This window comes from Thalia democratica, chromosome 5 (assembly GCF_965202585.1).
Source record: "Thalia democratica chromosome 5, ktThaDemo2.hap1.1, whole genome shotgun sequence".
NCBI classification, from domain to species: domain Eukaryota; kingdom Metazoa; phylum Chordata; class Thaliacea; order Salpida; family Salpidae; genus Thalia; species Thalia democratica.
Window position 1 is genome coordinate 62,896,062 of NC_139169.1, and position 17,376 is coordinate 62,913,437.

The window sequence follows — 17,376 nt, forward strand, 5'->3', positions numbered from 1 at the left end:
TAACGAACTATTTGAATCAAAAGATTAACACGTCTTATGAAATAACTTTTAGTACAGCAATTTTTAGACGAGTTTCTTATACTGCAAAACCATAAATTTTAAGCTTACAATTTTTTCAGCTAAATATCGACTACAAGAAGTAAATCTTAATAACGAAAAAATAATGACTTTGTTCACTTAAACTTAAGCTTTTACTTAAGAAAATGAGTTACCTTAACTACCTATTTGTGCCATTGACAAAAGAGGGAAGAAAGTTTTAGAAGATTTTCTTTGAAGCCTTTCGATGTTCTGTGTTAATCGTAGGTGCAGTCATTTTTTTTTTACCAAACCTTTAAAACAATGGGTTAACGACAAAGGTTGCTTAGATGTAAAAAAAGTAGTTAACAGACATGATTTTTCTTAAGGATGTTGCCGAACAAAGTGTTAAACTTTTTTACATTTTACGAGTAATGACGAAGTATTTGAAAATAAACTTAAAATTATCGAATTTATAGTAAATGCCAAACTTAAGAAAAAGCGAGTTAGAACAAAACTAAACAGTTTTATCAATTTGTTACACTTTTGTTTTTAATAAAATCTACAATGTACCTTTGGCCAATATATTTTTTTAAAAGAGACAAAACTCTTTACAACTGTTTAATTTAATTTTTAGAAATGTACTAATAAGTACTAAAAAGTATTGTGTGCACAAATCTAAAAATTAAGTTGCATAAAATAAAAGTTTGTGCCTACTATCGTTTTTTTTTTGCACTGAAAAAAGTTAGACTGGACAAAAAGTATGAAGTGCTTTGACACAAACACTTTTTATTCAAATTTTGCATACCTGTTGTTAAATTTACAATCAAATACACTTTTGGTTTTAATAGTTTTAACTAATGTATTAAAATTCTCAAAACCGACTAAATTTCACCTTAAAAAAACACTTATATTAGCATTCTCAAAGCATATAATCCATGACCCAAAAGACTCTAACACCAACAATTCTATATAAATAAGTTAACAATTTTCTGATCTTTTATAAAACGTACAATCAGTATACGTTTGTTTTTTTATTTTATTTAAATAACATACGAAAACTTCCATGACCCTCTGAAAATCACTTGAAAAGTTATCAGCTATATTTGTCTAATCTGATTTTGTCTAGTGAAAAAACGACTTTATGCACCTTATTAGCTTGTTAATAATAAGTAGTAAAATTCTAAAAAAAAGGTAAAAATTATGAAACTAAAGTCATAGTTAAGGGGTTCGTATTTAAAAGTTGAATTAAAAGTTAATACTTTATTTGATTTTAAAATAAAAGTAGAGTTTATTTATATGTTCTGTTCACTTAGTTGTAATTCGTTTGATAATTATTACCAAATTTACCTCTTTTACATTTAAAAAGTTTTCAAAAGAAAAGAAAAATCAATGTGAGTTTTGTTAAAAGTTGTTTTTATGAACTAGGAGCTATGAGATTGTGATTTACAGTACAGTTACATAACGATTAGTAATTATACCAATATCTTCAAGCTTTAAAAAATTGTAAACTACAACTCTAAAACAGAGTAACACTTTTTAAAATTTTTTAAAAATGTTTATATTTTTATTTTAAGTCATTTATTCAAACCGGTTTTATTACTTTATAAAAGTTGTTACAAGTTTTGTGTCATTTTTAATACCATACATTTTTATCGTTTTATGTATGCGCGATATTTCTTGAATCTATTTTTTTCAAATGGATTTTTAATACTTTTCTCAAAGTAATATTGAAAATGAGTTTAGTAATTAGTAGACAAGTTAGTTAATTTTGTCTACCATTCACTATTGAAACTATAATGATAAGAAAGCTTGTAGACAGTTTATAAATCATAAAACTTATAAAATTAAGTAGTATAAAACAAAATCGACAAGTATTGACACTTGTTCGAATTCAGCTAAAAAGTAGTTTCGCGTCACGCAAGTGTGATGTGACGCTTTTATTAGTAACAACTTAAATTTTATTTTCAACTAAGATTTACCTTAAAGAAAGAAACTTAACGTGCGAACCATCATAGTTAAGTTGAACTTTTAAACAATTTCTGCCAAGTTTAGTCATAATCTACGTACGAATGGTGTGATAATTCATCGAGTTAGTTCTTTCTAAATCGTGAAAACATCACAAGGTTAGAGTGTTATAAATAGCAGGGTGACTAAACAAGTAGGGTAACAATTGAATGCAGTTGTTTGAAGTCGGTTCCTAGATTTGAAAAATGTTAGACTAAGTATCTCATTGTTTGTCAGAAAGCTAAACAAGTATGAAAAGACAGAATAAATTTAAAAAAAAAATGTTAAACTTAACTTTTACTATAAAAACGTTCAACATACTATCTGAAAAAAAAACCTTATAAAACTTCTTGCATTAAATTTATATATATATTTTTTTAATTTAATAGTTTCCAAACAAATGTAATCGAACCGTAAAATTTTTATAAGTTTCTAACTATTAAAAAATTGCGTATCATTTTGTGAACAAAATTTACAGCTGAAAATAATAAAATTATATAATAGTAAGGCTGTGTTCTTCAGATTAATAAACCATTTGAAGATTACTGACTCGTTTTTCAAGCTACTCTTTTCAATTTGTTTGGAGTTTTTAGGCTAATCTTTTAGAGTTTCAGCCATTAAACAACAATTTAAGGCTAAAAGTTAGAGGTGGGCAAGGTTTTTAATCTGCGGGCAAAATCAGTAAAAATTTACTCATTGGCGGGCCTAGGCATTTCGAATAATAATCTACCGGAACCAGCATACGGGTCTGATTGGATAATCCCTTTTTTTAGATCCGGATCAGACCGGATTCTATTTAGAAACTATACTCTGGATCCGGCCGGATAATAACTGTATGGATCGGATTGATCAGTAATACCTATCCATTCATTTTACAAAAACTTACTCAAGTATGAAATTTTAAGTTGATACTTATTATGTATTTAAATTTATATTTTTATTATAACCCTGGGTAGAATCAACAATAGTTTTATAAATTCAACAATTTAATAACTAAAATTTAATCGAGACAAACTTTAACTTGTTAAATGTATCATAATTATTTTTTTATTGTTTCAGTTTTGAATTGTTCTATGATGGATTTTTTTACTTAACTTCATCGTCCCACTAAACTAATTGTTAGCTGAAACTATGATATTAATGTACTTTTTCGTCGATATCACTGACTGTTCTGTATTTGCAAGTGTTGCAAAATGCGTTAAGTTATTCTTACAGATTTTAAGAGAAGATAGTTTAAACTCTAGCCTGTATGCCTTAAATACATAGAACATTTCATAAGTAAAAGTACCCTTTTCCATTGTTTAGTATTCAGTTTGTTCATATGTATACACAAATTTACCATGAATGCAAAATCTGAGATCCAGTCCTTGTTAGAAATCTACATAGTAGATAAAAAATTCTTAGTATTGGTATTAATAACTCATCATTTATTTTGGTAAAATGTAATTTTTGACTCGTTTGTTGTTTATGAATGTCATTGACATGGTAGATTGACAAAAGTAAATATGTAAAATATCAGATTTAAAAAACATTTTGATTAGGGTAATTTGAGTGAAGAATATTCCATTTAAGTATAAACAAAACAGAATATTAGGAAGAATTGGTGTTTTTATTACTACATATAAAAAAAGAATTAAAATTCTTTAAAGTTTAACTCTTACGTTTTATTTTTGGTAAAAGTTTGATACAACGTTTTATACAAATGTTGTAATCCTGACCTTGACGGGCCTGTCACTTCACTTGCGGACCGTACGTTGCTCACCTCTACTAAAAATAATTTTATGAACTGTCTAAATATAATAAAATTTATCTACTATATAATATTTTTAATTTAAAATGGCGCTTTAAAACATTTTGTTATTTTTGTTATTTTAAAGGTTTCAGGTATGTCTAATTCAACAACTAAATGCTATGTAATAAAATATAATTTTGAGTAGTAAACTGATTTTAAGCTATTGTTATGCCTTATAACAGAAATAAAAGAATGCAACACTAAAAAGTAAAACTTTTGAAAGTAGTTTTTTTTAGTTGCTATATGGTAGTCAAGCATAAAAAAAATATTTTTTTTATAAACAACTATTCAAAAATAAATAAAAACTAAAGCTTTATTGCAATAGTTTCAAAAATTAATTTATAGACATTAAATACATATAATTGACATAACTATACAAAAAAACTGAACTTACAAATAAACTAGTTAGATAGTGATTTAGGCTTTTGTATTTATACTTTTCTTTTTCCATATAAAATTTGTATCAATTGGTATAAAAATCAAGTTAAACCGCATCCGGCGTCAAAACAAATTCACCCAAATCAAAATATTCTTAATTTAAAAAGAAGCTGTTTTACTCTTTGAAAATATCAGTAAGTGATGAAAGCTTTAAGTAACAGTTTTGTTTTATATTTAATTTGTCAGCTTTGTTTTGAGCTCCAGAGCATTTCCGAATTGTAACTATTGATTTTATGATGAACATCAAAACGTTTGGATTTTGTTAAATAAATCAAAAACAAACATGAATTTTGTACATTTTACTTATAATTAACTTCCGTTATAAATTTAAAGAATGAAAACTTATAAAAGATATAAAACTAGTAAAACTCATAAAATATTTTAAAGCAATATTTTTATACTAGAAAAGTAAAAATACACTTTTAAAAAACTGATCTTATTTAATTTGTTGCTCGTAAAAAGCATTTTAAAAAACTTTTTAAAAACCGTAGCTTTATTTTTTTTTTCAAATTAAATAACAGATTTTTAGAACAGGCTTTTGATTTTTCAAATAATCATGACTTCATCATCATTTTTAGTTTTTATACAACTGTTTGGTCTCGGATTTGCTTTAGTTTCGAGTAAGTTTTATTTTTTATACACAACCAACAAAGTTATTTGTTAAAAATATTTCTCTAAAATTTTTTAGTATATGCGAGTTAAAACATAGATAGTTTACAATATACATTTTTAAGTCTTAAAGTTTAATTTTAAAAAAGCAAAAAATAACCAAGGTTTGAATTTAAAACCGCATCTTTAATAAATAATGTTAAAATAGTAGAAATCATTAATATTAACATGCCGTAATCTTAATAATAAATGTATATAGATAAGTTTTCTTATTAAATATATATAACAGAATACATTTCATTTTCTTCAAATTTGTTTTAGTACTTTCGTAGTAAGGCTCATCAGAAATAGTTTCTTACTGAATTAGAATGAATACAAATTGAAGTTCATACTGAAGTTTAAAGTTTTAAGATATAAAATGACGTAATAATCAAATGTTGAAAATTAAATAAGCGCTAATGCTAAACAAGTTTGGTATTCTAATAAAACTCGTTAGAATTAAAACAATCTAAATAAACAAGCGATAAAAATTTTAAATTTAAAACTATACTTAAAAATAAAATTTAACAAGAAACTAATTACTTTAAAATTACTAATATAAGAATTTAAAATTTCTAGTTTGGTAAACGAACTTTTTCTGCTTGCATAAACTGGACTTTAAAGATTAAATACATAAGGCTTCCAGAATATGCAATTGAAAAGAGTTCTCCGCTCTCACTAAGACTGAAAAATTGTCCTTTTTATAATTTTTAACACACTAAGGATTGTCCAACAAATGTTGCTCAATCGCCTAAAAGTATTTTTTCCTTACTACGAAAGTACTAAAACTAATTTAAAGAAAATGAAATGTATTCTGTTATATATTTTTAATAAGTTATGCACCGGAAAAAAGCTGTTCAAATATTTTTAAGTTTTTCTATAAAACACCTCTGCTGGTTTTACTTACTAATGTAGTTACAATAATATAATTTAAAATGCAAAAACTAAAATGACCGGAAATTAACTTACAATTAGTTCATTATAAAAAACGTGATTGACTCAAACTTGAAAGCAGTTTGTCGAACTCGTAAATTGTACTACGTATATTTGTAGCTGAAAGCCATGTTTTATATTATCCCGTTTCAAGGGTTTATATGGGTTGTTTTTCAAATACTTAATATTTAACTGAGACCAAAATTGTATTGAAAATATTTTACGAATACTTTTGAACTAATTATGTTTCACTAAAAGTGATTATTTTAATGCTTACAAACTAAAAGTTTAAATAAAAAATAAGTTTGATCAAACAGTTTAAATTGTAAAAGTTAGCATTCTCTCAGTTTTTATGATAAACACTATTTACAGTTACTGCACAGCTTTGATTAATTATTTTTCATCTTTATTAAGAAACATAAAAATTTGTTAACTTTCACTGATAACTTATGCAGGTAATGAAACACCACACCGATGTGATAGAACCTGCATAGCAGGAGAGACAATGATTTGTAATTACGACTGGAATATCCAATGGTTTGCCTTTTTACTCCTTGCATTACTAATAACCTTGTATGTATAACCACACAATAACGTGTTAAACACTAATAAGTTGCAAAAAAGTTAGTTGTAGGGAAATTTTAAACAAATAGAATAAATTTAATCTAACTTTGTACATTTACAAAAACAAGTAATGAGTAAAAATTGTTTTGTTAAATTCAAAGTTCTCATAACTAACGATTTCTTAATTTATGTGCAATTATTTTATAAATGATTAAAAAAGCTTTTTTTAACATTTAATTAAGTTAGTCAATATAAGCATACTATTGCTTATACTTTATATATATTTTACGTTTCAATCAACAAGTTTATATTATGTGACGTACAATCATCAGGACCAGAACACTAGCATATGGACCTTGTGGTAATTGCACAACTAAAGCCTCAGACTGCTACAACAAAGGTTGCTTCCCTGCAGACGGTTTTTCCAAACCAATCATTCAAATTAATGATCATTTACCTTGGCCTGTTATTTCGGTCAGTATAAATTTTTCAAGCTAGTTAGAGTTAACACAATAGGCAGTAATGGTTATTAACAGCATAAAAAAAATACTAAATATTAAAAGTTAATTTTGAAAAAGTTTGTTTTTGTTGAGGTTTTAGTTAATTTAGAAACGATTTATTTTTAAATATATATATAAAGATTAAAACCGAAACAACACCAATATACAGCGTTTTGGTTTTATTTTTATTGATTACATAAAAACAGCTGATATAAAACGATAAAAAAAAACTAAAGATGTTACTGTAAATTACCTTTTTAAATAATGTTTTCTATTAGTCTCCATAGAGTCCATTTACAAAACTTTTTTAATACTTTGCAAAATTAAAACTTGGTTTTCTCTCAGGTATGCGAAAACGACACAATAGTGGTGAATGTTCGCAACAATCTTCAGAATTGGGACGTCATGACAATCCACTGGCACGGACTGGACATGAGGGATTCTCAGTGGATGGACGGAGTTCCAATGGTGTCCCAGTGTCCAATTGCATCTGGCGAAAGCTTGCTGTACAGATTCACAGCTTATCCTCAAGGTATGTTGATAAATATGCATGTCTTAATTAATATGAGTTTTACTTGCTTAATAAAAATATATTATTGTTTTCTAAACAAGGGATCGTAAGGAAATTTATATTTGTACATTATATTAACTTCTAGCTTAGACATGACGCATACGAGTTTTAATTCAACAATTTGAAGTTTGTAGAAATCATCCTCAAACAACCATTCTCATTTTTACGTTATTTTTAAAAGGTACTCATTGGTGGCATTCACACAACGGATTGCAAAGGGGAGACGGGCTTGTAGGACCTCTGATTGTCAGGCAACCAAAACAAGACAACGTTCATTCAGATTTGTACGATATTGGTAAGTTTAGCTAATTTAATGTGTATTTAAGTCTCTGGAACAAAAATATTAACTTATCTAAAGTAAAAAAAAAACAATTTTATTTAAAACTGTTTTTTGAACAAACGCGCACGTTATTTTGTAAACTGATCAAAAAATATTTAAAACTTAATTCATGTTTCTTCTTACTCAGAACAGTTAAAATATTTATTATGTTAAACTGTCAAGCTCCAATCAAACTAAAATTTTGATTTTATAAGGAGAAATTAAGCAAGAACTTTTACAGATACCGACAAGCACGTTTTCATGGTAAGCGATTGGTTTCACACTACTGTATTGGACAAGTATACTTCTCTTTTAGCGGGAAACCCGAACGGACTAAAAGCAGAGAACATTGTTATCAACGAAAGAGGGGTAACATTAACTAATATAGTAGAAGAGAGTGTTTTGTATCAAGTAAAAAACGGTCCACAAACTAAGCAGCAAAGTGTTGTTAAACATAATTTTTTAATCAAAAATATTAAATAATAAAATAGATATCAATTAACCAAATTCTTGCACGCACTAACTTTGTGAATTATTTATAAAAGCTCATTTTAAAGCACAAATCTTTAAATTAAGTTTTTTAAAGCTCATTTACCCATGTAATACTGTATTGAAATACAAAAAAACAAATATTTCATCTCTGTCTTTTTTTAGCGGACGCCTTACTCAACAACAATACCATACGAATTATTTTTGCTAACTCCAAATAAACGAACTCGGTTCAGAGCTATCAGCCATGCAACCCTTTACTGCGCCTTACAGGTTACTTTTGTTTATAACCTTTATTTTAAGGAAACATTTTTAAATAAGTTATTAACTGATAAAAAACAAAGTTATGAAACTACTATAAAAAGTCTTTTATTTTAACTTTTTATGTGTTTAAATGAAGTCGAGTCAACATGATTTGTTTCTATAATAAGTTTTATGACCAAAATTTTTGAAACATTTAATATTTTTTTTTAATTAATATTTTTAGAAGTTAATTACAATTCTCATCAATATAAACTGAGTTCTGAAACTGTTTAGTTAATTGTTTATATTATTTGTATCTTTATAACGTTAAGTGAGTCAGCTTGAATACTTTCATAATTAACAGAACATGGTACTTTAAAAAATGCTTGTACTTATTTTTTAAGTAGGAAGATAAACTATTAAGATTAAGAAAACTATTTTTTATTTATAGATCACCATAGACGATCATGATCTCACAGTAATTAGTACTGATGGAAACGACATTCAGCCTGAAATTGTAAGTTTTTTTTTTAAGTCTTTTACATTTGCAACTTAAAATCCTTGTAAAACTAGGTTTTTATGACCCGCAAGATACTAAAAACTACTTAAATAAACTGAACTCATTAATGTGAAATAACAAACTAACTTTTTTTATTGCGTTTTTTAACTTTTTTTATTAGCTGATTAATACATTATTAGGTTTCGACAATAACAATCCAACCAGGCGAAAGATATGATTTTGTAGTAAATGGAAATAAAAATCCTTCTAATTACTGGATGAGAGTCACAGGAGTAACAGGAATAGGTTTTACTGAGTGTGCGAATCTCTCACAAAAAGCCATTGTTAGGTAATAATGAATAAATAAGTTTTTAAGTTTTAATTTACATAATAATATTTTTTTAAATATGATCTAATTTTTTGCTTCCCAGACAGCCTTGTTTAAAAAAACTTTATGACACTACAAAGCTACTTTGTCGTACTTTCGTTTTAAAAATAAAACTTTAATTTAACTTAAAACTAAAGTATTTTACTGAAAAGTGTAATCTTTAAATAGTAGTTTTATTTTTATATTCTTAAAGTTAAACGTTTCATTTTACGCTAACTACCTGAAGCTTGAGTTTTTTATAAAAGATGACTTTTATTTTAGCTTTTTAATTTATCTTAGATGATAAACTTAGTATACTTTTAGTTTTGTAACATATAGCTTTGTTTTTTCTTTAGATACGATGACCCGTCAGTTAGTAACACAACTCTACCTTCAACGAACAAAACTAAAGAGTTTAGAAATTTAAATCCTATGTTGAAAGAAAAGAATGTGGTAAACCCAGTTTACGTAAATCAGCTGAAATCTGTTGGCAACATTTCTGAGAAACTCAGAGGCACTCCTGACGAAACTTTGTTTTTTGAACTTAGTTTTGATGCCGGACCGGTGATTAATAATATAGTGTACGAGCCAGCCGACCGACCCTTGCTGTACCAGTACGATACCATAGATAAGAGTACAATTTGTAATGCTCCAAACTTCACTGTTTCGAAAGATGTTAGTTGATTTCTACAAATTAGTTTTGACTGTAAAATTTTCTGCTAAGAAATTGTAAACCTTATTAAGCTTAGTTAGTTTGATAAAAACAATAATTACTGCACTTTCAAATAACTTAGTTAGAAATAATTACTAAGTATATTAGATTGTAAAACTTATTTAAATTTGAAATTCCGCACATACGGTTTATTAGTGCTTAACTTTTTGTGTTTTAGGCTAAAATTTAACCTTGATACTCACTACAGACAAAGCAATGTGTGCACGTAGTGAAGGTTAAAAGCAACCAGTTAATTGAAATGGTGATATTCGACAAGGGAGCTGGAACTAATAACGATTCGGGTCATCCGATACATTTACACGGTCAACCATATGCCGTTGTTGCCATGAAAAGGTAAATTACACTTCTACCAGCAAATTTTTTCAACCTATTAACTTTTTACTTGAAATAAAATGAACTCTTTAGCAAATAAACATGTTTAGCAAATGTTTGTTAAAAGGGTAAATGAGAGCGAACCGCTGCCAATGAAGAAAATGAAGGATATCTACTACAACACTAAAATTGATAGACAGCTGGTGAATCCCCCAATGAAAGACACAGTAATTATACCGAACAGAGGATACACTATTGTCAGGTTCTTTTCAGACAACCCCGGATTTTGGCCTCTCCACTGTCACATACTGTTCCATGATTTATGTGAGATTGTTGTCATATTTCAAAATATCAGGTGTACGTTTACATACACATTTATCTATTGTTTGTCAAAATCTATAATATCGTACTATACTGGACTGATATTAAAAAATTATCATATTTACTTAAAATAACTTAAAACCGAAATAACTATACAGCTGCCATAACTTTTTGTTTCCATAAAATACTACGTACTGGTGTAAAAATACAGTATACTTAAGATCACCGTGTGCCCAGTTTTAAAACGTTGCACAAAGTAAATAACTTTGATAACTACTGTGCACACTAAAAACTGTTAAAAAATATATTTAAAAAATGCAGATAAGTTGTAAAATTAATGAAAACAAAATGTTTAATGCACACTATACATGAAAAAACCTTGTGAAGTTCAGAAAAAAAAAAGTCCATTTTAAAAAGTGCTTCAAAAAGTTTTAGTGCATATTAATTGACTTATTTAATCTTTTAAAAGTGATCTCGAGCAAAAATCGGCAGTTTATCATAGGTAACTGCTTATTTTCCTACAAAGTTTTCACGCATGTGTTTACATATTTCCATTGTATAGAAAAAATAGTGTTTCGTATGCAGCATTTGTTTTAGTTAATTGTAACCATCAAAAAACTATCCTCAACTAAAAATGTGATAATTTAAGCAAAAAAACATTAAAAGTTAATAAGTGTTCAACTATGAGCCTAACTGTAAGTTTTCACAACATAAGCTTTTTCTTTTTTTTGTAAATTACGTTTTTAATTAAAAATCCATTTAAAGCGGCAGATTTTTGCTTTGCAAGCCGCAGATTTTTTCCGATCCGCATTTTACAGTACAAATATAAGTTCAACATAACGTTTTTCAATTATATCTAAAGTTTGAGAAGTATTTAAATGTATAAAACACAAATTTGAAAAAAACGAGTTTAAAGTGCATGTAATTTTCCAACAATGTTTCTTGTGATTCAAGTAGGAGAACCTGGTGTTGTGGCAAAAATGTTCCTAAAAGTTTTGATCGATGCAGAAGCTACGAACCTGATGACACTGACGCTGAAAGTAGTGGTATGAAATCATAATGTCATAAAAAAGAACTTTATTTTTACTGATATTCTTGATATTATTTATTAAAACAATTTTACTAGATTTACTTCAATTAAGTTTTTGTTAACAGTTTGTTCTAAAATGATAAGTCAAGTATTACTTTATCTACAAATGGTAGTATTGAAATTTAAAAACTTGTTCAGAAATCAGTGAAGAAAATAGCGATGGTTCAACTGACGAATATGGTGAAGATACAGACGATGTAGTAGATGGTATGAAATCTGTTACTTTTATAATTTTCTAACAAACAGTTGTTATATCGAAAATAATGTCATTTAGTTATTTTCATCTATACTATAAAGTTTTAAACATGGCTAAAATTTTATGCTTACTTTTGTTTTTTTTATAAACAACACATACAAAAAGTATTCTTTTTTTTTTGGCTTTAAGTAAGAAATTAATGATTATATTGTCTAAAGTTCTTGAAATTTTCTTATTACGTTGTAGTTTTATAACTAAACACAAGTTAGTAGAGAAAAAAACGTGACTATTTACCATGAAGCTGCAAAGTAAAAGTTCCTGTTTAATCTTTAAACATTTCCTCTGACACAAAAAGATCGTGAGAAAACACTTTAATATAAACTTTTACACCTTATTTCAACCCATTTCGACTTTTAACTTATATATAAATCTTCGTATTTCTTCTTCTTAGTCAATTTCTTTCAAAAATTACAACCGATATTAATACAAAGCAATCATCAACTTTTCATCAGTACATTTAAAATTGTAGCTGATGTATATAAAGAGTTACAAATAACTTTTTATATACATAATAACCATATATATATTTTATACTTTTATATATTTTTGTTATAAATAACCTAATAATTACAGTTTCAAATGTACTGTAACTGTGAGTTTGTTTGCGCTCAAAAGTTTCCTTTTGTCTTTTTAGGGAACGTTGTGTTATAATTTTAGTTTGGTTGTTTCTTTATACAATGGAAGTTTCTTTATCAACAAAAAATCACTGTTACCCGTTTGAATTGACCGATCTATTTTTGGATAACATATTCCAAAACCAGTGGTCTGCCGGGTTCAGCTTCAAAAATTAGGGTGCGACTAGATGCGGATAGCAGTGAAGACAATCAATGTCCGGTCGAATCCGGATCCGGATAGTGGATCCGGTTGATCATTATTTCACAACTTGTAAACACAGCGTTATTTTTTAACTTTTTTTACTATACAAAGTTAAAGTTTATCATCTAATGAATAAGTCTTCAATTTTTACGATACTTTAGTTAGAAAATGTAGCCACTTATAAATAACTATTTTGTGACAGACTGCACACTTGTTTCTAATTTTATGGACGTAATGTACACGAAAAATGAGAAGTTCGATCTAGTAACAGTCAGCTATGCTCTTAACAAAGGAAACATCAACATCCCAAATTTTAGAAAAAAATGCAAAAGGGAAAGCATTGAAATAGAAGTTAGGGATGCTGCGACACAAGAATTGTGAATTTAATGTTGTTTTGTATTGTCTATTTCAGTTGGCAATCAAGTGCTTAGCAGTTTATATTCATAAAAATTGCTCGTCATTACTGCTAGTTCTTACCTTTTAAAAAGCAGTTCAAGATACTTATGAGGTAATGTTTTTATTTAGTTTTAACTACACTGTAAAAAGTACTACACTTTACTCGTATTAACAGGAAGAATATAAAAAAAAGAACTTTAGGAATCCATAAAAATTTTAAAATAAAATAATAAGCAAAAGCTAGTTATGCTTACTTTTTTAATTACCTCCTAAGAGTTTTAAATTTTATAAAATACTAAAAAAATGAACATTATCAATCGGTGATCTTTAATTTTTTTTACCTAGACAAGGTATCATCTAAAAAATAAACAAATAAATTAAACCATTTAGACTGCTTCGTTTAGTTTAAAGTATAAAAAAATATATAACTAGTTTAACAAAAAAATACCTGACTACATTAATCTTTCTCTTAGTTAAAAGATTAGTTTATAAAACTGAAAATTTTAACTCAAGGACACCAGAAATGCAAGGCATTGAATTTAGAAAGCAAAATCACAACACCGATAAGTTATACAAATGCTTCCATTATCTCAACAACGGTGAATGTCCAAAACAAGTGACTAGAGTTAAATGCGAGAAAAAGAATTGCATAAACTAAAGGCAAAAGTTGAGTGTTTCAACCTTTTAAAAAGTTTTACATTTTATTTTTATTTTGTTGTTAGTTTCTTCGTTTAAAGTGTTTAATTCAAAGTTACAAGTTTTGAATATAGTTCTAGTATGTTTACTTGCTTATATAGTCAAACAAAACGGATAAACATTTTTATATTAGTCTTTATCTTTCTGTACCACCCTTACTAATTGCGAAATTTTCGATGAAATTAAAGTTTTTGGTTTAACTTATATACCATGAAACATGTATATTGAGAATAAATTTTATTTTTTACTTCAAGTACTTGTTTGTAATTATAATTTTACGTACAGTTTACTGTAAATAAGTACGCTTTAATAAAAATCACAACCTTTTAACACAAATAATAACAGTAACAACCCAAATAATTCTTTCTAATGCTAAAATACTTTTTTAAATAGCTTTTCTAAGTTTTAAAACCAGTTTATACTAATTTATATCATTTTAAGTTAAATATAAATTTTCATAATACAAGTAATTCAAATAAAATTTACTGAGTTAATTTAAACTGATATAAAATGATATTGTTTATTCAACAATAAAAAGAAAGCGCTCAAAAAATTTAGTCTAAGGACCTGGTGTACAAAACATATAACAAGAAATAAAAAAACATTATTTTTATTTATTTATTGTATTGTATTAAATTTAGATAAATTAAAACTAAAACAACCAGAAAAATGTTGTGAACTTACAAATTGTATATCAAAATTCAAATCCGTTATTTAAAACAATCTTAAAACTAGTCTAACAATTTGATAGTAAGTTTTTAATGTTACTACATCGGTAAAGAGTTGCATTTCTAAAGTGTTTATTTCATAGTTTAAATGTAAACAATTGTAAATTAGTCACGTGGTCAAAATGAGCCAATCACGTTAGGTGTTTAATTTTAACTGACCAAAATGACTCTTTTTAATTTACAAAGGGTTTGTTTTTGAAAAAATATTTTTCTGTATGTTCTTTTTTACTAACTAGATCAGAATCGGCCGGATCTCTGTTAGGATCCGGCCGGAACCTGACTTTTTTTTATATCAAGATCCGGCCCGGATAGTGAGTCCTGTACATTATTAAAATTAAAACATATGATTCCATCCCAAAATTATATCGAATATATATTTCATACAATATCATAAGTTTTAGAAAATTCTTGTTACGTCACTAACTCTTCCAGATGTCCTGTTTTAGTCGACACAAAGTCGTTCAAAAAGTTTATAAAAAATTTGCATAAATTATCATAACTTTTTTTGACTTAATTATTAAGTACAATATCTTTGGAACTTTACTATAACATTACTGTAATAAAGTTAATTGTTAATAAATAAAAGTGTTAAAATCAACACATTTTGTTAATTACTGTGCAGTGTGCACAACCATTGTACACATGGTAAAACACTTTTTTTGAATTAGGTTTATTTATTACATTAACATCTTACTGAATCTGAGATACAAAAATATTCCAATCCAAACAATTTATAATTTTGTTCACTATCCCAGTTGTTGAAGTGTGGCGGAAATATAGACTAACTTAAACAAATACTGCTAGAATACAAATCTGCCTTTTTACACATTTTTAAGCCTATACTGTAAAACTTTTTGATGGTTTCAAATTTTGTTCAGGCACTTTAAAAGTATTAATCAAACTATTTTTTACAAAACAAAATCAACTTAAACAATAGTTATTTTCAGCTGTACGCAATACATACTCACGAGTCGCATCTTTTGCGGGCCGCATTCCATCAAAACATAACTCGGGCTGCAGATTCACTGCCCCTGCTCTAGATTAATGGGTTAGCGACAAAGACTACTTGGTCGTAAAAGAACTTTTAAATGGCAACATTGCTGTCAACGATGTTGTCGAACGAGACGTTAAATTTTGCAGCATTTTTTAAAACTTCTACAAGAAATGAAGACATTTTTAGGACAATCTACAAAATATTGAAAAGATAGGAAGTGCCAAAACTTATAAAAAATTCAAAGATTTGAAAATAAAATAGTGTGTAAACAATTAAGTCAGCTTATTATACTTTAGTTTTTTATAAAAAATATATTAATGTTTGTGTACAAGGTATTTTTTTATTGAAGACAAAAGTTTAAATAACAATCAAGTTGAGTTTTGTGGAAATGTAAGAACAAAATCAAAAAGTTATTGTAAGCAGAAATTAAAAAAACACTTGAACAAAATAATATTTTGACCCTGCATAGTTTAACTTTTATAAAAATTAAAATAAATATTCAAATGCCATTAGTCCAAACTTGGTTAACTCTAGGAAGATTATTTTTTTTTACAACGATACTCAAACTTCATTATTTTAAGGAGCACTAGATGTACCCTTTTAGCTGGTTATTATTAAGTAGTTAAATGTTCTGGGCTCCAAAATGTACAATACGGGATAAAAAAATAAATAAACTCAAAAATAAAATTCATTCTTAAGGTTATTTATTCAGGAGTTGACTTGTAACTGTTTAGTAAATTAAATTTTATACGATTTTTTAATGTTGATAAATTTTTATTTTTCATTCATCAAACTTAAAATCATATAATCAATATTAGCGAACTTACCTCTTCAAGATTTATAAAACTTTTCAACAAAAAAAAACAATATTTAGCTCTGAAAAAAAGATTTTTTTATGATGTAGGTAGACTTTAACTTTAAAACAGAGTAGTAAATTTTGAAATTGGTAGATAAAAGTTTAAGTTCTTAAATTTTTTATGCTAACAATGTTTTGGTATTTAGTTAAAAAGCTCAGATCACTTTATTAAAATAATTTTAGATGTTATGTCATTTCAATTATTATACATTTTTTATCGTTTTATGTATGCGCCAAACTTCATCAATATATGCCTTTGTATGAATGACAAAACTTATTTTAAAATATTGCTGATAAATTATTTTTGAAATTATAAATAAACTAGTTTTTTGTTTTATAACATTCATTACAGAAACAGTAAGGACAAAAAAGTGTGTAAGCTTTTTATAAGCCAAGAATAAAAGTAGTATTAAAAATACAACAATATTAACACTAGTTTACATTCAGCTAAAAATGATTTCGAATCACAAAAGCTTAGATATAACAAGCTCAAATTTTATTTTTAACATATATTAATCTTAAAAAAGAAACGTGTGATTCATTATAGTTAGATTAAGCTGTCAAACTATTTTTAGTAATTTTAGTCATAATTTACGTACAAATGTATGATTCATAAAGTTAAATTTTCTAAATTGGGGAAAAATCACAAGTTTAAAGTGTTATAAATAGTAGGGTGACCAAACAAGTAGGGTAGCAACTGAATGCAGATGTTTGAAGTCGGTTCCTAGACTTGAAAAACGTTAGACTAAGTATCTCATTGTTTGTCAGAAAGCTAAACAAGTATGAAAAGACA

At 26.8% G+C, this 17,376-nt stretch overlaps 1 protein-coding gene across 3 annotated transcripts; it reads left to right on the top strand.

The window, feature by feature from the left end:
• The first annotated feature begins 2,206 nt into the window (after positions 1-2,206).
• Positions 2,207-14,340, top strand: LOC145835397 (multicopper oxidase 3-like). 3 transcript variants are annotated; one of them, XM_082942969.1, is made up of 14 exons: positions 2,207-2,912; positions 6,289-6,370; positions 6,730-6,871; positions 7,243-7,429; positions 7,650-7,763; positions 8,029-8,156; positions 8,442-8,549; positions 8,971-9,036; positions 9,219-9,367; positions 9,742-10,060; positions 10,306-10,451; positions 10,558-12,048; positions 13,116-13,421; positions 13,823-14,340. In XM_082942969.1, the coding sequence occupies exons 2-12, from the start codon at positions 6,339-6,341 to the stop codon at positions 10,883-10,885; spliced, it is 1,719 nt and encodes a 572-aa protein (XP_082799095.1). In that variant the 5' UTR covers positions 2,207-2,912; positions 6,289-6,338; the 3' UTR covers positions 10,886-12,048; positions 13,116-13,421; positions 13,823-14,340. The 3 variants fall into 3 exon arrangements, with proteins under 3 accessions (XP_082799095.1, XP_082799093.1, XP_082799094.1); XM_082942967.1 differs by lacking the exon at positions 2,207-2,912 and adding an exon at positions 4,773-4,872; XM_082942968.1 differs by lacking the exon at positions 2,207-2,912 and adding an exon at positions 4,773-4,872 and having other exon boundaries at positions 13,116-13,290.
• Positions 14,341-17,376: the final 3,036 nt, after the last annotated feature.

Excerpts from the sequence above, each read along its gene's own strand:
- LOC145835397 (XM_082942967.1), top strand. The coding sequence starts at position 4,809 with ATGACTTCATCATCATTTTTAGTTTTTATACAACTGTTTGGTCTCGGA. Across the intron at positions 6,371-6,729 it reads TACGACTGGAATATCCAATG|GACCAGAACACTAGCATATG; the intron begins GTTTGCCTTTTT and ends TACAATCATCAG. Across the intron at positions 10,452-10,557 it reads GCCGTTGTTGCCATGAAAAG|GGTAAATGAGAGCGAACCGC; the intron begins GTAAATTACACT and ends GTTTGTTAAAAG.